The following is a 26432-nucleotide window of genomic DNA, read 5'->3' on the forward strand; positions in this document are numbered from 1 at the left end:
TCCAAGCAGTATGTAGGCTGTGTTAATGTATCCATATGCATGATATAAGTAATCACAAGGAATCTAGGAACTGATACAAAATGTATTTATTAAAAATAGAAACATTGAAAGGTTGTGCACAGCAGAGCAAGACAGATCATAAAGCACCTGAAAACATTAGCACACATTGTCCACTGGGACTGTATAAAAATAACAAACCCTGCACCAGATGTCTTAAATACCCTGTAAAATATTCCAGGCTTATATTCCAATGGATCAAACTCAATAGATGGATGGCAAATACTGTAAATGAAAATCCTGATGGAAAGTGCAGAAATGTCTCTAGGAGTTATTAACCTGATAGGATCTATTGTGCATGCCAAGGTCTCAACTACCATGTCAAGCAAACAGTCTCTAGGAGACTGTTATTAACCTGATAGGATCTATTGTGCACGCCAAGGTCTCAACTACCATGTCAAGCAAACACAACAATTACAGAACACACAGTTCCACCTTAAACCTAGACACCGTCTGGCCTCTGCAAACCAGGTCATGTCCTGTATATAATCTCCTTCTACGGGTATAAATCAGGGTATCAGAATTAATGATGGATCATCATATGGTCAGAACAGTTAAACATATAGAGGTTGGCAAGTTGCTTGACCTTTCTCAAGTAAACAGAAAAAAATTTAATTTTTGTAATTTTCTTTTTTTAAATCAGTACCAAAAGTTAGGGTAATTCCTGACATTTCTGACACTATTAACTCCAAAGCTAACTTTCCCTACATTAGTGATATAATGCACCAAATGAAAACCATACATATCACCCTATTATTTCTGTATATGACTTGCTAAATAAGAAGTATGACAAAATATCCTTAAAAGCCTTAAAGTAACAGAGGAAACCATTGTGAAATATGCCACTTAAAACAGGATTATTAGTGATTATTCACCAGCATCTGGATACAAAAATACACTTTTATGTAACCAAGAAGTGTTTCCTTGGGTGTCTTGGGGGGGTGTGTCATTCCTTATGTTGTGGATGGGTCTTTCTCCTCCACATTGAGCACAGTGTTCCTTACAATACCAACATCCTCCAATGTGAGGTGTTCCTCGGTCTGTAATGGTCGTCGTGGATAGGGCTCACAAATGGCATACACTGTTGGATGGTACCCACTCTTAAACATCCAGTCCACAAGAACCTATAAAACATTGTTTGACTTTTAATACAAATTAAGTTAAGTGTTAATTTGAACAAAAACTTAGAAAAGATGGAATTCTTTTCATGTAATTCTAGGTCTGCATGAGAAAAAGAGCAATTACTTAGACCCATTAGACTTTTTGTCTAAAACTAGCAATCTAACTAGATAGATAGATAGATAGATAGATAGATAGATAGATAGATAGCCTTTATTGTCATTGTACAGTTGCAAGTGCGATGAAATAGTTTTTTTTTTTGCGAGCAGCTGTAATATTTGCCTTGCAATGCCCAACAGCACAGTTGGCAAAGCAGCACAGTTCGAAGGCTAGCTTGCTAAGTAATGCACTGTACTTATTTCATCAGAACATTCGACAGCAGCCTTAACATGACATTATGTACCACCAAAATTAATTTAAGGATATTATAAACAACTGCACTACCATGCATTCACAAAGCTTTGTCAACCGCTATAACAAACTATAACTCACAGTAGATGGGTGAGACTTCAGAAATCTCCGTTTTAATGTTCTTCCGCTTAGACATCTTAATGCCACATTTACAACCTGGAAAGGAAAAATACAATAGAGATGTAATGTGACTCATTGACAAATGTCGTACTTGAAAGAATAGACAAATAAGAAATAAGTTCAATATAATTTCAATATATTAAATGAACTTGAATTCTGTTCTGTAAAATATCTGCAGTTATATTGTATTTGTTTATGAATGCAAAATAAAATTGTATAAGATACTTTTTATTAATCAACATTTTAGACAGTTTTGACAACCACTATAGGCTACACAGATATATTTTTCTCAGATTAGTCATGGTAGTAGAAGTAGAAAATGCTCACCCCTTCTGCATCTACTGGTGGTTCATCTGGCAAAACAATAACCTAAATCAAGAAGAATATCAACAAATTACATCTTCATGAATGTTTGCCATGTTTCAACTAATCACTAGATTAAAACAAACATCATTTGTACAATGAGATGGAAATTACTACTCATCATTACCCATTTATTTTGACTGTTAGGTTTGCCTGTATATTATTTTCACATGTAATGTTTAATATCATTGGACAAGAATATAATGTATCAAGCTATTCATATAAATATGTCATCATTTAATAGATGAACATAATGTGGAAAAATGGCAAATGTATCAGTTAATCAAATATGTGTGTGCAGACTCACTCTTTTAGCCAGTGGGGGGTCTTTTTTGGCTGGTCCCTGGTAAGCCATCGCTGGTAGTTTTCTCCTTCGGATAGCCCTCTGCTGGGCTGTTAACTCATCCTGCTCTTCCATGTCCTCCTGGTCACCCAACTCTCCTTCCTGGAACAAGCAAATATTTGAGTGAGCGGAATTGCTGTATATTGTGTTTCTGTGTTGAGTGAATGATGTAGTATGTAGCCAAATAATAATGTGCACAAGTGTGTATGAGATGCTAGAATTCTAGAATAACATTCAATTACCCTGTTTAGTTGATGTGAGTTAGCAATCGGAGTGTGAGCACATGCATTATGATTTTAGCCCTGAGTAGTTTGGCTAGTGTTTCCCATCTCTATGCCATCCTTGCCTGTGTTTTTACAGGTGCCCAATGCCCATTCTGTATCAGTGTTTATATGCGATTGTGTTAAATAAACGGCAAAGGGCCAATGAATTCTGAAGATTCCAAGTGAATGTACAATGTATTGCAATACATTGGTTGGTGTTCAACAGACTGTACAAAACTTTTATGAGTTGGATTAGAGGAAAAGGGCCTTCTAATTTTAAAATCCTTACAAAGCCTTCTTCACATCAAGGTATAAACAGAATACACACTTAGTCACAAAAGTTATATACAGATATAAGGGGTTACAACATCTGTGCATCAATATCATATGATTCATATCCATTCACATCACCCTTAATTGTTGTCCTTCAGTCAGTCTCCAGGTTTCTCCAGTCATGGCATAAAAGTTATCCTCTTTCTTTCTCAGACGAGCCTCTTGCTTTGGCTTTTGCACATTCTCTTGATAGTGAGAGGCCTACATAAATTTTTATAGTTTAATAGGTTTATACAACATGAGGAAATGCAACAGTCTCACATAATAACAGCAGTCCACACATGTACATTGGACTGTACATTTCTTGGTCTGTTGACCCTATGACTACCTTATTGTTTAACTTTGCCTGCTGCTCCCGTCTCGCAATGTCTTGTTTCAGCCTAGCTTCAGCATCCTCTGGTCCTGGGGAAAAGTTAACACGACAGACGTGTGACACATCAGCTCTCGACTCTAGCCTAGGATCACAGATCGGATAAGTTGTGTGACATAAGCCTAATCAAGGTTGAATGTTTTTAGACTAAGTAGACAGACTGAAATATATTTCCACTGGGCTCAATTTCAGAATTAATCTAGGCTTAACATAAACGGTACAAAAATTAAACAGAAAATGTTTCCTGACCCTCAGTCTCCTCCTGACATGGTGGTGGGAAAAGGAGGGCTTTCATTCGCGGATACAAGTACGATGCAAAGGTGATAAAACACAACAGCAGAAAAGTTCGCCCTGCCAGAAAGAGGGCATCCCTCACACCTACGACAGACAGATGATGATCATCAAAATTACACCTGTCTTTGTAAATGCTATTCATGCACTCACTCACTCACTCACTCAGGCTACTGTCAGTAAGCTTAGGATACACGCATGGGTAGGCCTAACAGTTATTGATTCCACAACATGTTTTCAATTAATATGCAGTATGAACGTCAACAGAAATGTTAGCATACCGACTATGGAATGTTTCCATGAAATACAGCAAAAAAATAAAATTGCCACGGCGCAAAGACTAGCGCACGGATTGCCAACAACAGACATTTTTCAGGAACTGCGGCACACGTCATGCCGTTTGCCGGAAAAACACTAGTTTGGCCCGTTTGGCATCTTCAAATTAAAAGTCGTCGACGTTAGTGAATTTATCACGGACTGACCGATAATATATTAAGTTTTTATACTATAATTTCGAACACTCAACTAAAAGTCTTATCATAATTCTGCCTAGACGACGTTTCCTAGAAACCATATGCACTCACATTAATGCTCTTCAGGTGAAAAACGGAGCAAATGAATGTGATTATTTTCTTTAAACCTGATTAGCTTACTAGATGGCGAGTTTTATGGCGTTATGAAGTGAACCGTGGGCTGAACATGACATGAAGGCTCGTGTCATACTATGGAAAGCCGTTCAAGACAAAACGTCTGTCAAAATAACGCCTCCACGTGTAGATTTTTTACTTCTTCAGGAGTAAAAAATAGACGTCTGAGCGTCAGACGTCAATTTTTTACGTGTGCCACGCGCAAAAACTTTGCGTCTGACGTCAGAAGTAAAAAAAATGACGTCTGGGTGATTTGCTGCAATGCCAGAGCCTTTGTGCCAGAGTAGACACAGCATTGGCTGCTGGAAACAGGAAATGCAGCCGCTATAGTTGCAGCAGAAGAAACAAGATGCCAGAGCAATGTGCAGCATATTCCTGCTCAAATCGGCGGACCATCGCAAACAGGGCTCGGGGGATTTACTTTTCACAAGTAAGATTTAACATTATCGTACTATTGGTTGTATTTTGTGAATGCAATATTACCAGAGAGTTGAAAAGGAGCAAGGATCTTTGTTATTGTATGTAAATCGTAGCCAGCTAGCTAGGCTACTTGCTAGGTGTTCAGGTGTTCACCCGGCTATGAACTGAGACTTGATGAGTCATATTCCATAACACTGACTTACATTACAACTGACACAAGAATGCTATTGTAGAAATGAATCAAATATTACTAATATAACATTGGCCGGCGAATTTTACACAAGTGGCACAGACTGTAGCCTATTATCGGGCAGTTGCTACTTGTAGCTTAGCTAGTAATACGTGTGTTGGTGGTAGCTTCACTATTTCCTGAATAAAGTAACTTTTCAATAGCTTAACTTCTTTATATGAAGTAGCTTGACCAAACAAGCTACACTTTTGTCATATGAAATTAGCACAATTTAAAGTAGCTTCCTATGTAGTGAACTAGCCTACTGCTGTGTTTGTGTTACTAAGCTTGCTACATTTGACTGGGGTGGTAGTTTTGTGTAGTGAAGTTTTATTCATGGCAGAGTAACTAGATAGATAGAGATAGATAGATAGATACTTTATTGATCCTCAAGGGGAAATTCAAGATACTGATAGTTTTGCTCACTACAATTCCCAAGTAGCTTGCCCAACACTGTATTATTCACATGTAATTCACTCTTAACAAAAATAAGATGCATCTCAAATCCCTTTTTATTCATTTATTTATTTTATATCTCCCCAGAACAACTGCCTTGCTCAAGGACTACCACGAATGAGCTGAACGGTCTCCTCACACCCCTGGAACTGAGGAAGGTGTAGCTCTACATTGCATTACTGCAGGGCATCTGCTAGACTGTGACTGAATATTTGATTTATGAGCTCCACCTTCATCACCTTTTTGGTATGGCAACTGCTCTGCCCATGACCGGAAAGCACTGCAGAGGGTGTGAAAACTGCCCAACGCATCACCGGTTCCTCACTCCCCTCCATCGAGGCCATCCAGGGCAAGCGATGCTTGCGTAAGGCGCGCAGCATCATCAAAGACTGTTCTCACCCCAACCACAGACTTTTCACCCCACTCCCCTCAGGGAGGCGTTAAAGGTCTCTCTGCACCCGTAACCACGTAGCCTACTTGGAATAGCCTACCCCTCAGGTGTCTGAATTGCTGATCTCATTTAAATGTTTATGGAACCTTTCTGTATAAGTATATATTCACTCTTTTGATCCCGTGAGGGAAATTTGGTCTCTGCATTTCTCCAAATCTGTGAATTAGTGAAACACACACAGCACACAGTGAACACACAGTGAGGTGAAGCACACACTAACCCCGAGCAGTGACACCCTCCGAATGCATGCCAAGTTTTGTGTACTTTCGTTCATGGGGGGCCTTACAATAAAATAATGTATGTGTACATTTAGTGACGTACACCAACAAGGATTCCCGGGACACTGAAAGACCGGGGTACACAAAACTTGGTGGGCATGTAACCCCACATGGATAACATGGAATCGTCGTTTTTCGTTTTGATCTGTAGCCCCCCCGCTGGACTGGACCCCCCGAAAGGAGGGTAGGGCAGACACACTTCTCTGTGAATATTTTAAGAACTGTAGGGACTAGGATGACCATTTTTTTCCGTATGTTTGCCTCCAGGGGTCATGTTAACCCATTTCATGTGCACACATGTGCACAAAGAGATACACACACACACACATACATTCACAGTAATCATACGTATGACACATACTCACACAGTAGACATATGTACGCTTGCATGCACAGGCACATACGCAGGCACACACACAAGCACGCACACACACACACACACACACACACACACACACACACACACACACACACACATAACATACACATGTACATGCACACATGCACACAATTCAAGAATTTCTCAGAATTATGAACAGGCAAGATGGAGGTGGGGTTGTATAAAATGAATTTTACATGTGAAATCTATGAACTAATCATGTTTTGGTACTTGTTGTCTAGCAGATATCAGTGAGAATTGAGTGTGGATAATGCAATTTAGTGAGACAGCTAGAATCATACAGGCCTTTCAGCTTGATTTATTTTTGTGGAAAAAATGTGCTGGACTGGGCGGAGGTCATATTTTGTACCGTTCTGCGGTACATCTAGTTGTTATAGTTTTTGTGTGGACATGTGGCACCCCAACCAGCCTTGCAAATGGTTGGTTGTGTATGGGTATGTAAAACTCTTGCTGGCCTCTTGCTGGAGATGGCCTCTTGCTTAGGTTTCTGCTAATGACTTAATGTGGCATGTTGATGTCAGTTAGCATGTGAATGTGTTGTCCCAAGTATACACTGAGTGTTACCCCTGCTCTGTTCTCTCCCTCCATTCTCCACTGTGCCTGTTCTGCTTATCTAGGACTAAGGATGCAGAGGACAAGAAGGGTGTGCGATATATGACTGGAATGGTCATATAAGATCATTTTTTATGTTTGAGGTCCACGCGATGGGGCCCTTACACAAAGGGAGGTGTGTTGATCCAGCATCTTCCACACCTCCCATAACACTCCTGACTTCAGCCAAATGTGTTGCATCCTCCTTACCATGTCCCTCTTATAGGTGTACAGAGTATATGGAGATACTCATCCCTTCCACATTGTTAGGGCTTTCAGACATACGTGTAAGTATAAGACCTGTAAGTAGGCTATATGTAATGTGCGTGTATGTCGTTCACACATAGGTCTGTCAGCATAAGGTCCGCAGGTTAACATATCTGAATCATTCGAAGGGTAGAACCTCCGCTTGACAAACCTCCGCATATACTCCGGAGGTTATATCTGAAAGCCCTTTGTGTCTTTTGTGTAGTTCACACACAGTTGTTGTTCAGACTTTGAAAACTGAAATCTTTTTATTTTTTGGAAACCTAATTGAGTGTCAGCCCTCCTTTTATGTTGCAGTGTCACCATACCTTCCTCCCAGTCTTTGCGTTTGTTCTTGTTCTTGTTTTAAACACACATTGAAAACTTAATAAAAAATCTATTGAAAACCTAACATATATCAGTCATCCTTTTCATGCTGTAGTCTCACCAGCCGGCTGAAATATAAGTTATAAGTGTTTTATTGAAACAGTTGATTGCTATTGAGTTACAAGTGTGTTATCGAAACAGTGGGTGTCTTATCTTGCAGTATTGATGAAAATGTTCACATAGCAAGCATATCATTTTATTAACTTTTTAACTTTTATTAACTTCTTAATATTCATGACAAGTTAAACTTAAAAAGATGGTGGTCCAGCGGACCAACCCAGATAGCAAAATCAGATTGGCAGATAGCGGACAGCTGGTGGTATGCCGCCGGTGGCATGTCACTTGTCTGGGTTGTTATTGATTCTTAATTTGTTTGTGTTTCTGACTAGTGATGGGCGAACGAAGCCTTGTGAAGCTTTTGAAGCTTCTTCCTGATTGTATCGCAAAATGATCCGAAGCATCAAAGCATCGAAGACAACACAGTGACATCTGGTGGTCAGCAGAAATGACAGCGGCTATGAATTCGACACGCCCGAACGAAGCTTACAACATGAACATGAGGGACAGAATGGACACATGACATGAGATGACTGAAAATTAAATAAATAAATTAGAACTAGTATAATGTTTGAATATAGCCTAGTGTGTTCAGCGTTTGTGTGTTCAGTCGGTTTTAACAAACTGCAGCATGAAATGCAGCCTCTGCTATGTGGCAATATCAATTTACTTTAAATAAATAAAGTGTAGGCCTTATCCAATAAACTCTCATAGCCTACTCATAACCAAGAGGCATTATTTAGGTAGTATGTTTTAGAACTAAACAGGCCGTTGTTAGAAATAAATAGTTCATGAACATCTATTCTTGCCGTATGCCTACGATAGAGTAGAGGTAGCGATGAGGACGATAAAACTGGTGACGTGGGTTCAATCCCCGTGAGTCACTTTACGAGGAATTTTTATTAGGCTTATGCAATAACAAAAAATATTTGAAATTTGACTTCAAAACTTTAAAAAGTTCTTCAGCAACAATGATTGCTGAGTAACTAAGACACGTGACACAGGTTTTGTTAAATTACAGCAGTAGGCTACAGAGAATTAGCCTGGGTGCCATTCCGAACTTAGTCCCGCCCACAACGTTTGAGGTCGGGAAGTTCGGTCTGGCATTGATCAATAGTGGCGCGAGTATGCTCGCCCAAATACTGGCGGGCCAATCAAATGGTCAGGGCGGGCTTTATACGATGATGGACAGATGCTCAACAGTAACGTAATCCACCACGTCACCAAAGAGCGCTTGGGTTGAATTCGTTTACAACAACGATGGCTGCCGCTGGAGAATTGAGATGTGTAGATTCTGCTATCAGGTCTGTTCTAGAAGATATCGACAGCGAATTAATTTTAAAAGAGGAACAGAGTAACGGGATCAAGGCATTTGTTGATAAGAAAGATGTTTTTTGCCGAAGCAACTGAAATGGGCATCACGGCGATGCAACTCGGCGTGCACGACGAGGTGGATATAGCCAGCGGTCGTTGCCAGATCCTTTTTTGAAGCCCGGAATCCTGGCTGCTGAACAACAAGTGGAGGGACATGCTAGGCTCCGATGTTTTTCAAGCCAACCTAATTGGTATCGTGATGGACGAAGTTCATCTAACTTACAAATGGTAAGAGAGTCTAACTGTCTGACTTAGTAAATAACTCCCAATGTCGTGATATGAATCCCATGTTGTAAACATAGTAGCCTAGGTATCGTTGTACGTTCGCTAACTCAGACTTGGTACAATCATAACGTTAGTGTGATTGTAGCGAACTAGCTGTTAAAACATTCTAATGTAGGTTACTGTTTTATTTCTATCAGTGGTCAGGCTGCAAAAGGGCAGAAGGGCATTTGGGTGTTGCTTTATGTACTCAAGCACCATACCCATATTGGTAGGCTAGTCACTGTACCCCTTATAAGTGATGTATTCTTTTTAGATGTCAGTACAGTCATTAAAAAGTACTAAATGATACTACTCATAATTTCTTATTTTTACTGTTACTTATTGGTTGCTTTTTGTACTGCTATATATTCCAGGTACACCTGTGCTGACATTGACCGCTTCTGCTGATCGGGAATCCAGAGCCAGGGTTATGAAACAGCTTCAGATGGACAATCCAATAAATTTGGCCCTGAGCCCAAACAGAACAAACATCAGAGTGGGTCTGATTAAAGTACCTGGCCATACACTGGAGTGCCTACACTGGATTGTGAGGGATGTTAGTACAAAGCTTGACCCAGCAGTTAAGACGGTACTTTAATGGAGTCACTAGTTGTCTGCGGAAAGCTTTGTACTGCCATTTTGAGGAACACACCACATCTGTTGATCTAGGACATCTGTGCTGCACTCACTGCCATTCTGTTTGTTCTTGTGAACCTGAAGGTTGTGGGGAGCTAATCCCCAAATATGAACACTTTCAAGGGGAGGTTTCATCACACCACAAACACAGAATAGTCACACCTAAGGGCACACTTTTGATCAGGGAACTGTTACAAACTTACAGGAGTAGTTTACTTCAGGACCATAAAAACATACCACTTTACACAGTCGACACAGCCTGCACTGGTTTTGGAGATGAACTCATTGATCAGTTTTAGAACAGTGCACACAGATATTTGACCTGGACTTCATTATCCATAATCTCCCTACATACAAGCTGGAACATGCAAAAGAGATACTATGAATTATGCATGAGGTTTTTGATGACATCGAACAGAGTCAAACTAATTTGTTTGATGACTGTGTTGTTCAGGATGACCGTGTTCAGGTTGACATGGATTACACTGGTTACTTTGATGACGAGGATGAGGATGATAAGATACAATCATCCCCAAGTAACTTGGAATCAGGCTTGTCAATGTTGAAGATCTCAGGCTAGCTTCAAATTCAGGCTCAAATTTGTAGCTTCAGGGTCCTGTTGTTGTGCAAATGCCTTTTTTTTTACCTCTGTTACATTAATATTTTTGAATAAAATTAAAATGGTTTATACTTCTCTACTGGTTGGTGATGTTTCTGCATTTAAAGACAAACAATAAGACATTTCAATAAAGATTTTTAATATCTACACATAATAGGTAATGTTTGAAGATATACGCTGAACTTTGAACATACAACCAATAAGAAAACACAAAAATGTTTTCAAGAATGTGGATACTACTAAACTATTATATGAAAACAATTATTTACATTGTCATTTACGAAAACAATATTTACAAATTACCATCACCATTTACATTTCACATTTACTTAATTATTTAAATAGGCACATTTTGCCAGTCCATTATTTTCTCCTGGTAATTCAGCTTTGCCAATAAGTTTCTCTTGAAATTCGGGAATGCATGAGACTGCCTGCCTGGGTGATTTTTGTTGGGAAAGTTGTGTCTCCCTAAAAACGTTTACCAGTGTTAAAACGTCCTGTTCTCGGGCCACATGATGAATGCCAGCCGGCCTTGTCAGCTCCAGCTCTGTGTCCGTTTTGTCCATTAGCTCTTTGACGATGCCAATGGACCTACTGATTCTGGCTGCTGACATTTCTGACATGTTTGGTCCCAATCCTCTCATAAATGATTTGAGAAAATTGTTTAGGTGTTCCAGGTGGAGGTCAAGTGGATGGAAAATGGGTGACAACCTGAAATATAAGTGAACACATCAGTGTGAAGAATTACAGTATAGCCTAATAAGTATAACGTGCATTGACAATACATTGGAAAATACAGACTGTTAAATATGGTGACACCAGATGCAATTGCTGAGCAGGTCAGAGAAACACTGCCCACCCCCCACAGAGGTGCAGAGCACAGAAGTGGGGGTTGGATAACATGCTAGTCCATTACAAAATGAAGTTTCTACATATTGACAAAGTGACAGAGGCCAACTTACACATCAGGTACAAGTTTATCCTGGTAACATTTGCTCACACTACACTGAAATTCGGGCTGGCTTCCAGAATACTAGGCATGTCAAAATATGACTAGATGATTTAATCATAGATAGATTTCACGGAAATGAGGAGTGTGGGAATGCACAGTGTTTATCACATTGGACAATAATCACGACTCACTATTAACTCATGTGAAACGTGGCAATCGAGGTTATTCTCATAGTCATATCATAAGAAGTAGAAATGTATTAACAAGCTTACCTCTGTAATGCTTCTTCGCGTTTTTGTACCGGTTGGAGTTGACGGATTGGGGCAGAACTTCTTCAGAGTCCGGGGCGTCTCTGATGCCTCAGATGAACACGGTTCTTCAGGCTGGTCTCCTTCGTCTTCTGTCCATTTTTTAAACACGGGCATGTCGCGTTCCAACCGTGTTATAAAGTTCTGACAGGACCGACAAATGCGATGCGATTTGTTTGCAGTGTTGTGGAGTTGTAATCCTAAACGGATAACTTGATCGTATATGCATTCACCTTTACTGTTTCTCTCAAAAATGAGGTTCGTGTGTTGAACTCCGTGTATCCTTACATTATTTTTACAACACCTGCGAAAATCGCTCACATTTTCTTCTTCTAGCGTGCAGTTGAGTTCTGTTGACATCAACTATGCGTCGCTTAACATACGTCACACACTCCGTTGCTCTGATTGGTTGTAGGTCTATCCAATTGAGTGCAGAGGCATTTTTTTTCCTGGTTCGTTTGAAACACGCCCCATAATCACAGCTCTATGGAGCAGTATCAGACTCAAATTCTGACTAGAATTGAGTATGACTACGTCAGGCTAACAGAGAATAGGCCTACAGCAGTGTTGCTCCTGTTGGGTATCAGCGCAGCAGCAAACTTTCGAAACCAGCAAAACCGTTCGGTGACGTTCGAAGCTTCGGACGTCACCAGTCACGTGCTTATTCCAATTTGATACAAGCTCCAACACACCGTGTCGAAACAATTTGCTTCACGGGAGTGATACAAGCTTCGGTGCCTTAGTGTCGAATGTCCCATCACTATTTTTGACATGTTTATGGCTTACTCAGGGGTGTCCAAACTACGGCCCGCCACGCACTTTAATCCGGCCCGCCGAGCATTTATTAGTTTATCATAGATCCGGCCCGCCACGCACTTTAATCCGGCCTGCCCTGCATTTAATTAATTAGGTTATTATAGGCCGCTCGCTATTCCAGCATAGACAACGTTGTGAATAACTGCTACTGCAAACTGCTTTACGCTCTTCTTAGAGAGCGTTTACCATGTCAATGTCAAAACAGCTTGTTACATCGAGATAGTATCTCCATTGCAGCAGATCTAACTAGGGTACGTTATGCTACTCCATTTAATTGGGAACGCATTTGAGCGTGCACAAGAGGGAGAGACTGCGACAGCTTCCAGCTGGCTTGTTATTGTTGATAATTGATATCTCCTTTTTATAAGAAACGTTTAAAAGGAAATCGCGATGGCAACAGTAGTTTCCACTACTGACCATTTATAAACTGTGAGCCATAGGCAGAGCACTAGCCATAGGCTAGCGGAGCTGGCAAAAGAGCCTTAAAGTGACAGTGCACCATTTATAAATGAATTAAACAACATCAAATGAACAGTATTTCGTAAGAAATTAATTTTCTACAACAGTACTACTTTGTCATTTAAATGATACAAAACATAATGTTTTGTATCATTTAAATGACAAAGTAATTCTGTTTTTTCATTATTATTATTTTTTTGTGTGGCCCGCCGGCCAATTTTCAAAACCCAATGTGGCCCTTGAGTCAAAAAGTTTGAACACCCCTGGCTTACTCTTACCTTTTATTTGAGACCAGGATTATGCTTCTACACAGGGGATGCATGGGGTTACCCAGTCAGCAAAAGAATGTCTGCAAGACGTATTGGAGATGTGTTCGAAAAGTCTCCTGGACAGCTGTAAGATGTATTCTAGAGAACGTTTGCTCATCTGGCAGACGTATCTGAGACGTCTTGTTAAGATCTTCAAACAGTGTTTAGTAGCCGTATCCCAGATGCTCATGAATACATCATAATAGGACATCCATCTCCCTAACGTCTTACAAAGATCTTATAAAGGTATTAAATATGCCTTTTTTACGTCTTGCAGACATAACTTTTATTCCTTTACCCGCTGTATATCAGATGTTATACTAATTTCATCTTGCATCATCTTTGGCGACATTCAGCCGCCTTATTTAGCCTAATTATCTTTTAGGCTACTATAAAGAAATACGACAAATGGGAGCTATTTAACATATAAAATATTTATTAAAAATTAGAGGGATTTGCGCCCAGGCGCCAATCTCAAAAAATCCTGCAGGTGCTTCTCTGCCTCCGCATAGTTTGTAACGCCAATATGGCAGTTATCTACACATATCACACCCCTTCCGCGGCAAAACGTGGACATGTGAATACATTGAGCCAATCATGTGTTGTTTTGTGAATACATTGAGCCAATCATGCGGTGTGTTGTGAATACATTGTGCCAATCATGTGTTGTGATCTCGCAGCTGGAGCAAGGTTGGTGTCGTGAAGCCTTGCGCACGCGCATTTCTGCCGAAATAGATGCCCGATAAAGTCCCCAAAAAGCGTTGCAATATGGCCGCCGAGTGGAGGGACTTGCCCAAAAGGACTTTGACCAAACGAACTGGAAAGGACATGTCCACACACAAACAGGATACAAAATGCATACATTTTGACAATGTAAGGGCTGAGCTACACCAGGCGCGTAACTGAAGCATCCGTTCGCGTTGCGTCTGCTGCAACAATTAGCTTCCATTATAATCAATGGAAGTAGCTACACCAGACGTGACAGTGGGGCGTACGTTCGAAAAAAATAGACCATTCATCTAAAATGGATTTTACGCGTCACGAACGGAACGCTTCAGTTACGCGCCTGGTGTAGCTCATACCTCAGTAAAGTATATGTAGCGTGATACAGGCAAATGTAGGAATCCAATAACGGCTCATGTCCAGCAAGGAAACAAACGTTCATATGTTAGAACTACCAAAGGACATATTTTAGATCGACGTTGCAGACCAATTATACTTCCAATATGTAATTGACACTACAATGTAAGCATGCTAACACGTAATAACTCGTTTTTGGTTTGTTCTAATGTTTCCCGTTCAATAACGCACTCGCTGCTATCTATCCCATTGAAATAACAAGACACGCAGAGAGCTGTTTGGAACTGTTGAAGCGTACGTGAACCGTGTTACCGCCTGGCGGCGACATCAAAGAGTGCCGCAACTCTTTTTCTATGGCTCTGGGCCTACCTACACGACAGTAAAGGGACACTACTGTAGGCCTATTATCTTTTACTGTCTATGCCTATTCAGATCACAGTGTCACATCACATGGTTTACCATTGTTAAGGACTTTAATTAAACCTATATTTCAAGGTCATGACTTAATGTTAAAGCTGCATGATTTCACTGTAGGCCTAGCCTAGGCTACATAGACAAATGGTGTGCAAATATTTTTAAGATGCAGCTGGTCAAATAATTTACACTATAGCCTAGCCTACACATCAAGAAATAGAACAAATAAAAAGCAAAAAGGCCTAAATACCTTTAAAGATGCACAATATTGTTTCATATTTATATCATAGGCTACAATTTGACATGTTGCTTCTTAACAACTCATTACAAATGATTAATGCTGATATTGGGAGTTTTATTTCTTGACATTTTAGAGCACAAGGGTTTTTGGCTTCTCCCATGGAAACTCATCCCTTCCAAAATGTCCATAGCAGGCAGTGGCTTGGTAGATGGGTTTTTTCAGACCCAGCTCCCTACAAAGAAAAATGGTAAGAGAGAATTTGAAACTATTGTAACAACATAACTGATAATGGTCAATAGCCATGGTCAATCTTGTTTTGTCACAGACGTAATTGATCATATTTTGAAATGCAGATTAGGTGAGAAATGTAAAAAAAAAACGTCCATATTTGGAGACAGCTGAAATTTGACATACCTGAACATGTTATACGAAAATATCTAAAGTCAGATGTGTGCTGATAGGCTATTACAGGCATAATCAGATCATAAACTAGATGTACCGCATAGCGGTACAAAATATGACTGCTGCTCAGTCCTGTTCATCCTCTCCCATTTGTCACGCTTGTCAATTTGTCTCCATCTCCTACTCCACCCCCTACTCTTGCAACTTTTATGCTTGTATGTGCGTGCCTGTGTGTGTGTGTGTGTGCCTGTGTGCTTGCGCACGCGCGTGTGTGTGTGTCTAATTGTGTGTATGTGGATGTATGTATGCGTGCATTTGGTGTGTGTATGTCAATTTGTCTCCATTTCCTATAGAGCCTGACCAATATGGGATTTTGAAGTATAGTAAGTATATATACTCTTTTGATCCCATGAGGGAAATTTGGTCTCTGCATTTATCCCAATTTGTGAATTTGTGAAACACACTCAGCACACAGTGAACACACAGTGAGGTGAAGCACACACTAATCTCCGGCTGCCTGCAACAACAGCAGCGCTCGGGGAGCAGTGAGGGGTTAGGTGCCTTGCTCAAGGGCACTTCAGCCATGCCTACTGGTAGGGGTTCAAACCAGCAACCCTCTGGTTACAAGTCCGAAGCGCTAACCAGTAGGCCACGGCTGCCCGCAAAGGCTGATAACCTACCCATTTCGATATTTGAGTTATTCAAAAACTGATAACCGATATATCGTATATCGGATCAGATATACCCATTAACATATGTAGTTCAACTTTAGCAATATGCTGGTATGGGCCCTGTTTATGTTTGGGTTATCTTCTCTCAATGACATACTTAATCATGTATATGCATATTTTTACACTCTCTCTCACTCACTCACTCACCAGTGTTGGGCAAGTTACTGAAAATTAGTAATTAGTTACAGTTACTAGTTACTTCTTTCAAAAGTAATTCAATTACGTTACCAATTACTGTATATCAAAAGTAATTAGTTACTAGAGAAAGTAACTTTTGAGTTACTTTTAAGTCTGCTTTTAAAATGTCAATATGAACAGAACTGAACAGTCACACACACAATAAACCTAATTTTTGGACGTATTTATTGTAGTTTCAACGGGCCTTCAAATCAATAGCCTTGTGCATGAGTTCTCAAACTTTTCCCGACCACAAAACATTCTACAATGCATGGCCTCCCTGACCTTGTTTTGCGCCACCCTCACCATCTAGGTGGTTTGATAGATATGTACAGTACACTGCCTACTCCTTGCCTACTACTTGCCTTCTGCAATATAGTAATAAGTTATTATTATCATTATTATTGCAATCCTTCTGTAGGCTACATGGAATTCGTTCAATGGGATGTAATGTGAAACAATGTTAAATGGCCTATTTTCAAAGCAGTTATTGTCTGCTCACACACACATAATGGGATATATTATGTATAGCGCATTTCATACACGTGGCAATTCAATGTGCTTCACACATGATAAATGACAATAATAAAGTAAGATGTAAAATACATATATGTACATAAAAACACAGTTGTATTATATAGCATTTTAAGCACCACCAGTTTGGGAAAAGCCTGCGCTGCACAAGTGCTGACCTACCGAAATAAGTTCTAATGCATCCGAGAGTTTGGGATTGTCGCGCACTATGCAGAAGGTTACTCTTCAGCTGATAAGGTGTTCCAGAGAGAAGTTGCATGTTCCGTCGCAGACAAATGAATCCACACCATGGACGTCAATTCCGATGTAAACATAGCCTACTGTGCAAATAACTCAAGTCGCTGATTATGTACGGTAGGCTATTTGGAGGTTTCTGCATTTTTCTCTCGAGTTAAACGTGTGCTTGCTTGTGCCAAGGCTATATATAGGCTACCGTAGCCTATTGGTGTTGTGGCGTGGCTATGTTGTAAGAATGAGAAATTGATATAACGAGGCTTTTGCGCAATAGGCGAAAAAAAAGAGCGGAGATAAACAACAATGCGCTTTTACTGTAGTGGAGCTTACGAGATGGAAACGAAAGGGAAAAGGCTTTTAAGATGCCCATTTAAATTGTAGCGTAATGCACTCTTGTGTGTTTTAGCATAAATCCGAAATAAGGAGGAATGTGAGGAGGCTCCTATTAACTGTAAAGAATGCATCTGCAATCTAAACATGAAACACAATCGCTGGAAACACAGCTAAGGTCGGGAGACAAAGCAGCAAATGTGCATCTTGTCTGCAGTCGTTCATTCAAGATCAACAGAGTAACGCAAGTAACGAACTCTTTGAAATTTCAGTAATTGTAATTGCATTACTGGATTTACAAAAATACTTCGTTACATGCTTGTTACCACTAAAAGTAGTGGAATTACAGTAACGCGTTACTTTGTAACACTGTCACTCACACACACATTCTCTCTCTGACACTCTCTCTCTCTCTCTCTCTCTCTCTCTCACACACACACACACACACACACACACACACACAGACACGGTATAGGCCTACTCACTTAACAATCACTCCTGGTCTCAAGTCGAAGTTCTTGTTCACAATTTGTAGTAGTTCATCCTCATCCAATGTAGAAGTGCCATAGTGAAAAACAGATATGGATAAAGGAAGGCTCAACCCAATGGCATAGGATATCTAAGAAAAAGCAAAATGAACATCCATGTATGTTTGTTTGTTCATTTATTATGAATCAGTGATCTATTCATATTTTTTAGTTCTTGGGTTTTTGGCACTACAAAAGCAAGGGTTGGCGTATTTACAGTCAGCTACCAAAAACAGATAACAAATGTTTACTGTAATGCGTTTCAAAACCTCCATAGGGTCATTCCGTGTGAAATCACCCATTTCAGCGCAATTTGGCAGGTGACCCTCTCCGAAAAAATCAGAAAAAAATCACAGGTGTTTGTAGACCAAATCCATGCATAGATCTTAAATAGTATATCTGTATAACTAATCGTTGCAAAACTACAGCCCTTTGAAACTTCAAGTCATTTTAAGCATTGTGGTGAACAATCCTTTTTGGTCAACTTCCAGCATTATTGGCTCTTTTGGTATTTCACACACATTAGTGAAACTATGTGAATAGAAGTACATTTTCCTGTTGAATTAAAATATCCAATCGGATCAGACGTATCTTGTATACTTTCCCCTCTGCAAAGCTCTGAAAATGGCTATAAATTCATAATGTGAAAAGACATCATCACCTTTGAGGGCTTCTCATTCAAAAAGTATGTGACACAAATACATCAGATTTTTTTCCTACACATATATGTATTATAAGGTCCTGTCCATGCATTAACTTTGGTTGTTATCATTTTCATATTTTCAGAGCATTTTTTTTAAATTGGGCTTGATTTTCAAAAAGCCTGTTTCATCTTCTCATTTCACCACGTGGACAGTTAACAGGATTTTTTTTAATTTTACCATACATCATTCTGTATGTGAGGATCATCTGCCCAAAATTTGGGCTTGTTGCTGAGTTTCTTCATTGAGATAAGATTTTTTTTAAATATTGTCTATAAATCCACTGAATTTGTACTGGATCTGCAGTACCACTTTTTCTACACCAGCTTCAACCTATCAGTGCCTATGTGAGCACTTTAATAATTTCTAGCCAGCTGGTTAGGCAAAGTCTATATTCATCGTCATGCTTGGGATGCAGTCCTCTGTGATACATAGACAAAGAGCATCAAGATGGAGATCAGTGCTTTAACAAACAATCAAACAATGGGTTTCTAAAATTCAGTTCATCAAGGTATTTCACTTGATGAAGATGACCATGTGTGTTTCCATCACAAGTATTCATAACAAGGTTTGAGGACTCGTGGATCCAAGAGGCATTTGTAAAAAGATGATAAATCTTTAGTATTGATTTTTCTGCATCTGACAATGCACTGAATTTTAGAAACCCCTTTTTACTTGAACCATAAACTGTGTGTTTAGATTGGATATATGCAGCAAACAAGTGACTCTCTTACTCTTCCATTGACTTCCATTGTATTAAAAGAGCACCACATGTGGTGAGACAAGTGGTACTGCAGATAAAGTACAAATTCAGTGGATTTATAGACAATATTTGTAAAAAATCTTATCTCAATGAAGAAACTCAGCAACAAGCCCAAATTTTGGGCAGATGATCCTCACATACAGAATGATATATGGTAAAATAAAAAAAAATCCTGTTAACTGTCCACTTGGTGAAATGAGAAGATGAAAACGGGCTTTTTGAAAATCAAGCCCAATTTAATAAAAATGCTCTGACAATATGATAATGTTAACAACCAAAGTTAATGCATGGACATGACCTAATAATCCATACATGAGTGGGAAAAAAATCTGATGAATTTGTGTCACATACTTTTTGAATGACAAGCCCTCAAAGGTGGTGATGTTTTTTCACATAATGAATTTATAGCCATTTTCAGAGCTTTGCAGAGGGGAAATTACACAAGATACACCTGATTTGATTGGATTGTTTAATTCAACAGGAAAATGTACTTCTATTCACATAGTTTCACTAATGTGTGTGAAATACCAAAAGAGCCAATAATGTTGGAAGTTGAACAAAAAGGATTGTTCACCACGATGCTTAAAATGACTTGAAACTTCAAAGGGCTGTAGTTTTGGAACCATTAGTGATACAGATATACTATTTAAGATTTATGCATAGGTTTGGTCTACAAACACCTGTGATTTTTTTCAGATTTTTTGGGAGAGGGTGACCTGCCAGCCACTGGGTGATTTGACACGGAATGACCCCATAAGCAACTTTACGGAGACCTAGTAAAGGCGATAAAGAGTAGCCTTATGGATGATTTTATTCCAGATTTGGACAGTATAATTCACTGCAAGTAAATGATTGCAGAGTGCTGATAAATACAGTATACATAATAATATTATTTTAGTATTATCATATTGTTTTGTTGGTGTGTTGCTGGTTTATTGAGGTGGCAGCAAATATACCACTTCATTCTATTCCTAAGGTACTGTATGTGACACCACTGAGCAGGTCACTTCTGTACCCACTGAAGTCTTACCTGAACTAAGACCCGCTTGCACAGCTTTGCTTTCACCAGAGACTTGGCTACCCAGCGGGCTGCATAGGCCCCAGAGCGATCCACTTTGGAGTAGTCTTTCCCGGAGAAAGCCCCTCCTCCATGAGCTCCCCATCCACCATATGTGTCCACAATTATCTTTCTGCCGGTGAGGCCAGCATCGCCCTATGGAAAAAATAGGACTCAATTGGAGAAGGTATTGTCTAAAAAGCAAAGGCTTGAACCTGCCTGTTATGGCATCAGTCCATTACTTGAACTAGATGTACCGCAGAGTGGTACAAAATATGACCGCCGCCCAGTCCAGCACATTTTTTCCACAAAAATAAATCACGCTGAAAGGCCTATATGATTCTACCTGTCTTACTAAATTGCATTATCCACACTCAATTCTCACTGGTATCTGCTAGACAACAAGTACCAAAACACGATTAGTTCATAGATTTCACATGTAAAATTAATTGTATACAACCCCACCCCCATCTTGCCTGTTCATAATTCTGAGAAATTCTTGAATTGTGTGCATGTGTGTGTATACATGTTTATGTTTATGTGTGTGGGTGTGTGTGTGTGTGTGTGTGTGCGTGTGCGTGCGTGCTTGTGTGTTTGCCTGCGTATGTGTGTTTGTGCATGTGCATGCATGCGTACATATGTCTACTGTGTGAGTATGTGTCATACGTATGATTACTGTCAATGTATGTGTGTGCGTGTGTATCTGTTTATGCACATGTGTGCACATGGAATGGGTTAACATGACCCCTGGAGGCAAATATACGGAAAAAATTGGTCATCCTAGGCCCTACGGTTCTCAAGATATTCACAGAAAACTGTGTCTGCTCTACCCTCCTTTCGGGGGGTCCAGTACAGCGGGGGGGGGGGGGGGCTACAGATCAAAACAAAAAACGATGGTTCCATGCTATCCATGTGGGGTTACATGCCCACCAAGTTTCGTGTACCCCGGTCTTTCAGTGTCCCGGGAATCCTTGTTGGTGTACGGTCACTAAATGTACACATAAATTATTTTATTGTAAGGCCCCCCATGAACAAAAGTTCACAAAACTTGGCATGCATTCGGAGGGTGTCATAATGATCCTACACTTTCAATTTCGTGCTTTTTCATTTTTAACTAGGTGGCGCTATACATGAAATAAGTGGTAATGGGATGGGTTGACATGCCCCCTTAAGACCAACATACAAAAAAAAGGTGGACCTCCTAGGCCCTCCGGTTCTCGAGATATTCACAGAAAACTGTCTCCGGCCACCTACAGGCCAGTTGGTGTATAGTAACATAAATTCATTTATTGTGTGGCCCCCCATGAACGGAATTCCACGAAACTTGGCGTGCATTCAGAGGGTGTCATAATGATCCTACACTTCCAATTTCGTGCAGTTTTGACTATGTTAGGTCACAGATACCTGCGATTACAACACCTCATTTTTACTTTTTTGTGTTTAACTAGGTGGCGCTATACATGAAATGAGTGGTTATGGAAAGGGTTGACATGGCCCCTTGAGATCAACACACAAAAAAAATGGTCCTCCTAAACCTTACGGTTCTCGAGATATTCACAGAAAACTGTGTCTGCCCTACCCTCCTTTCGGGGGGTGCAGTCCAGCGGGGGGGGGGGGGGGGCTACAGATCAAAACAAAAAACGATGGTTCCATGCTATCCATATGGGGTTACATGCCCACCAAGTTTCGTCTACCCCGGTCTTTCAGTGTCCCGGGAATCCTTGACAGAAATTTGGACATGCGAAAAAATAAATTTAAAAAAATTTAAAAAATCTGACTAAACCTATATGACCGCCACTTCGCTGTGCGGCGGTCATAATAATATGTTCCCGGAAAGGGAAGGGGTAGGAGGAAATGGATACATGATCACTTGACAAAATGTTAAAATGGCATTTAAGTTGAAGCATAGTAAAATTTGAGATGCAAAAACATGACATATTTTCAGTGAATCTAATGCCAAAACACCAAAACACCCTGCTTTTGTGTAGACTATTTGAACCTACCCTTGGTCCACCTTCCAGAAACTTCCCACTGGGTAAAAGGTGATAGATGGTCCTGTTGTCAAGGTATCTGGCTGGAATCACTGCCTTAACAACCTTTTCCAAAAGCTGCTGTCTGATCTCCTGCACAGTGATGTCAAGAGTATGTTGGACTGAGATGACCACGGTGTGAACACGGAGGGGTTCCATGGAACCCATGTTGTCGCGATATTCCACTGTAACCTATAGAAGATGAGAGAATGTAAAAGTTAGTTTATGATGTTTTGGGCACAATCTAGAAGTTTAATATAATGTGACATGTGAGTTAAAAATATAACAGAGGGCGCATGTAGTCATTCTTTTGCAGATGGATTCAGAAGAACTGAAATAACTCTGCTTAAGGAGTACATCGACATGTCATTCTTCATTTAATCACCTGTGATTTTGAGTCAGGCATAATCCAGGGACATTCCGTTTTTGACAGCTCTTTCATTTTAGCATTGAGTTGATGAGCCATTAGAATGGTCAGTGGCATGCACTCCTCGGTTTCATCTGTTGCATAGCCAAACATCACGCCCTTAGACATAAATTACATATTAAGTGTTCAGTCAAAGAATTCAGTTATTGATCAGTCAAGGTATTACCTCTCTAACACCCTTCAGTTACACTCTTTATAGACAGGCCAGAGGAATTGGCATTCATTCTGGATCCTTCTTACATTAAATGGAGGCGTCGAGAGAGGGGTTATGTCTTACTTGATCACCAGCTCCAACATCCTCTTCATTTCTCCCCTCAAAAACACAGTCGGTTATTTCAGGACATTGTGGTTGTAAGGCCAAAAGGACATTGCAGGTCTTATAATCAAAGCCTGTTGGAGTACAAAATCAGAATATCAGCTGTGTGAGAGGTAAAAGTCTGAATTTTGAGTAATGTTGTGCTGCACCATAGCAAACTTACTACAGGGACAATGAAGATATTTTATAGACACAAAAGGATAAGAAAAATGAAGATAAAAAAGACCTGAGAAGGTCAGTTATTTTATGGGTAAACAATCAAGTGAATCATTCCATTGTTTGCACTAACCTTTGGCTGAACAATCATATCCAATTTTCTTTACGGTATCTCTGACCACCCTCTGAATATCAACAACTGCCTTTGATGTCACCTCTCCACACAGAAGGATCATACCCGTCTTTGCCACGCATTCTGCAATGAAAATGGAGTATAATAAAAACAATTTTTTTTATATTTCCTATCTCATATCAACCTACTAGATCCTTAGCACTCTGGTTTCAAGAGCGGTCATTCTACCGAAACTGCTCTATTATCTGTGGCTGAAGCTTTGAAAGTACACTACGGTAACCTCTTTGCAGCTTTTGACACAGTGAACCATGGCATTCTCCTCTACATTCTCTGAGATAGAGTGCAAACCAATTAAGATCTTTCCCAGAAATTTCTAACTCAAAGGACGTTCATTCCTTGACAAGAACAGGTATCACAGTCACACAACCTCACAATGGATTAGTACTTGGGCCACTTCTGTTCTCCATACACCACATCCTTAGCTGAGATAATTTACTCCCTTGAATTTGCCTGTCTAACTTAATAATTCTCCTTGTCATGATTTCTATGTTTATGGTTATATTGCTATTATTTTGTTAAATTCTTTTTAGTCTATTACTATTATGTCTTTAATATATTAATGGTATTGGTATATAATAACTGGTATACCAGGCCTATTCCTTTCAGTGTAATTGCCATTGTCACTTTGAACAAAAAAAATCTGATATATTGATATATAAAGGGCAAAAACAACTATATTTAAAGGCTAGGGGCCTAAATTAATAGGTTTTCAGTAAAACACCAATGTAGCTTAGTCTATGCATGCATAGTCATAATTATGTCAGAATGTAGCTGCTGAAGCAAACTTACCACATGCTACTTTGGAGTCAGGGTCCTGAGACAGGTAAGCATCCAGAACTGCATCACTAATTTGATCACACATTTTATCTACACAAACACAAAGAATTATTGAATAATGGAGTGTAGCCCAGTCAGTATCATGCGGCCCCCCAGGGGACCCCGGCCCCCACTTTGAAAAACACTGGGCTATGGAACCCTGGAATTGCAAGAAATTTTTGTGTATCAAGAGAATCGCTTGTTTTACTGAAGTGTGCTCCTTTTGCTGAATTTTGGGCTCATTTCCAAAATTGTGCGCTATACTAAATTGTGCACTCATTTTAATTTTTGTAAAATGAGCTCACTAATTGACTGAAGTGAATGCACTATTTACTGAAACGAGCGCACAATTGAGTAAAACAAGCACATGCAGGCTAGCAAAACGAGTGCACAATTTACAAATAGGCTACTAAGCTAAATTGCGCAAAAAATGCAGTAAAATCAGAGCACCATTTAGTAAACGAGCGCACATTGCCTTGATATGCAAAATAATTATTGCAATGATACCTCCTGGGGTCCCGTAGGAGTGGGCCCTAAGCCAATGCATTTAGTTGGTTGTGTGTTCTAAACCAGTCTACTGGGTTGCACAGATCAAATGTATTAAATAGGCCTATAAGGTGGCCTGGAAGGGCAAACAAAATTACAATGGTAAACTAGTTAACCCAGTGCTAAACTATTATCTAAAAACATTATTATCTTTTCATGCACTGTAATAAGAAGAAATCGGATAACAGTAGATTGGATTTTCATGCACTCTATACTTATTTACAAGATTAAACAAATATTTGTTTAAACAAATGTACAATGAGTGAACAAATTTACAAGTGTTTTTAACAATTTTACAATGAGCGAACAAAGTTACAAGTTTTGAAACAAATGTAGCCTACGTTTTGTACAGAAAGGGTAGGCAGACGGAGTTAAGTGCGAGTCTGCGCAGTAGGCCTACTGGGGGGACCAAAAGACGTTAAGTGCGTCAGTGCCCATTGAAAACGACGGGAACTGATGTAACTCATGATAGATATACAGAAATTCCTCTCACACTTCCTACGCCTTCATCAGAAGTCATCAAAGTTAAACATTTATTTATGTATTATTATACCCAGAGCCCTATCTAAGACCTACCTACCCATTCCGTCAAAAACTTACATTTGTTTTAAAACTTTTAACATTTGCTCACTCATTGTAAATTTGTACATTTGTTCACTCATTGTAAATTTGTTTAAAAACGTGTAAATTTGTTTTTAATATTGTAAATAAGTAATTTACCATTGTATTTTTTTTTTTGCCCTTCCAGGCCACCCTACCTATCACCTCAGCTGTTAACTGCGAAACATCAGGCTACAAAGAAGCAACTGGTCAACAGTTGTATGAAACCTCAGAGCCCGTCTACGGACTCTTATTCATGGGTTTCACCAGGTCCCTTTCCACAGGTGTATAAAATTAAGCACCTTAATTATCCATGCAGACTGCATGGTGCTTGATTAATACACCTGTGGAAAGGGACCTGATGAAACCCATGAATTAGACATTCTCTGGAAACCTCCAGCTCATTGAAACTTTGTGACCAGCGCTTACCAGAGTGTCCCTCTCCCACAGATTCAGATGTGAAAAGGAAGGTTTTCTCCTTGGATTTGCGGTTCTCCTGGTGATCCATCTTTACAGAGAAATGCTGGGACCACTTTCACTTAGAACAGACGCAAAGATGGAAGGTGTAATATGAACAGATTAGGTTACT

The 26432-nt window shown here is 39.8% G+C and overlaps 2 protein-coding genes and 2 long non-coding RNA genes across 5 annotated transcripts; 1 reads left to right on the top strand and 3 right to left on the bottom strand.

Moving 5' to 3' along the window:
- Window positions 1-585: 585 nt before the first annotated feature.
- ubxn8 (UBX domain protein 8) lies at window positions 586-4060 on the bottom strand. 2 transcript variants are annotated; one of them, XM_076284485.1, is made up of 8 exons: window positions 3952-4060; window positions 3629-3757; window positions 3338-3411; window positions 3088-3210; window positions 2378-2515; window positions 2035-2076; window positions 1669-1743; window positions 586-1181 (listed from the first exon to the last, which is right to left on the bottom strand). In XM_076284485.1, the coding sequence occupies exons 1-8, from the start codon at window positions 4037-4039 to the stop codon at window positions 1011-1013; spliced, it is 840 nt and encodes a 279-aa protein (XP_076140600.1). In that variant the 5' UTR covers window positions 4040-4060; the 3' UTR covers window positions 586-1010. The 2 variants fall into 2 exon arrangements, with proteins under 2 accessions (XP_076140600.1, XP_076140601.1); XM_076284486.1 differs by lacking the exon at window positions 3629-3757 and having other exon boundaries at window positions 3952-4056.
- Window positions 4061-9106: 5046 nt separating this feature from the next.
- Window positions 9107-10800, top strand: LOC143123235 (uncharacterized). The gene is made up of 2 exons (XR_012986806.1): window positions 9107-9434; window positions 9845-10800. It is a non-coding gene; the product is annotated as an uncharacterized LOC143123235 (long non-coding RNA).
- Window positions 10801-10847: 47 nt separating this feature from the next.
- On the bottom strand, window positions 10848-12498 carry LOC143123236 (uncharacterized). Its single transcript, XR_012986807.1, has 2 exons — window positions 11950-12498; window positions 10848-11436 (listed from the first exon to the last, which is right to left on the bottom strand). It is a non-coding gene; the product is annotated as an uncharacterized LOC143123236 (long non-coding RNA).
- Window positions 12499-14035: 1537 nt separating this feature from the next.
- Window positions 14036-26413, bottom strand: mat2al (methionine adenosyltransferase II, alpha-like). The gene is made up of 9 exons (XM_076283289.1): window positions 26273-26413; window positions 24671-24748; window positions 23822-23944; window positions 23494-23606; window positions 23175-23315; window positions 22763-22981; window positions 20733-20915; window positions 18197-18330; window positions 14036-15535 (listed from the first exon to the last, which is right to left on the bottom strand). The coding sequence occupies exons 1-9, from the start codon at window positions 26349-26351 to the stop codon at window positions 15433-15435; spliced, it is 1173 nt and encodes a 390-aa protein (XP_076139404.1). The 5' UTR covers window positions 26352-26413; the 3' UTR covers window positions 14036-15432.
- Window positions 26414-26432: the final 19 nt, after the last annotated feature.

The sequence above is a fragment of the Alosa pseudoharengus genome, unplaced genomic scaffold (assembly GCF_046254945.1).
Source record: "Alosa pseudoharengus isolate Yale_2024_CS ecotype anadromous, Long Island Sound unplaced genomic scaffold, YU_APseudo_1.1 YU_APseudo_1.1_scf_14, whole genome shotgun sequence".
Taxonomy (NCBI): Eukaryota; Metazoa; Chordata; class Actinopteri; order Clupeiformes; family Clupeidae; genus Alosa; species Alosa pseudoharengus.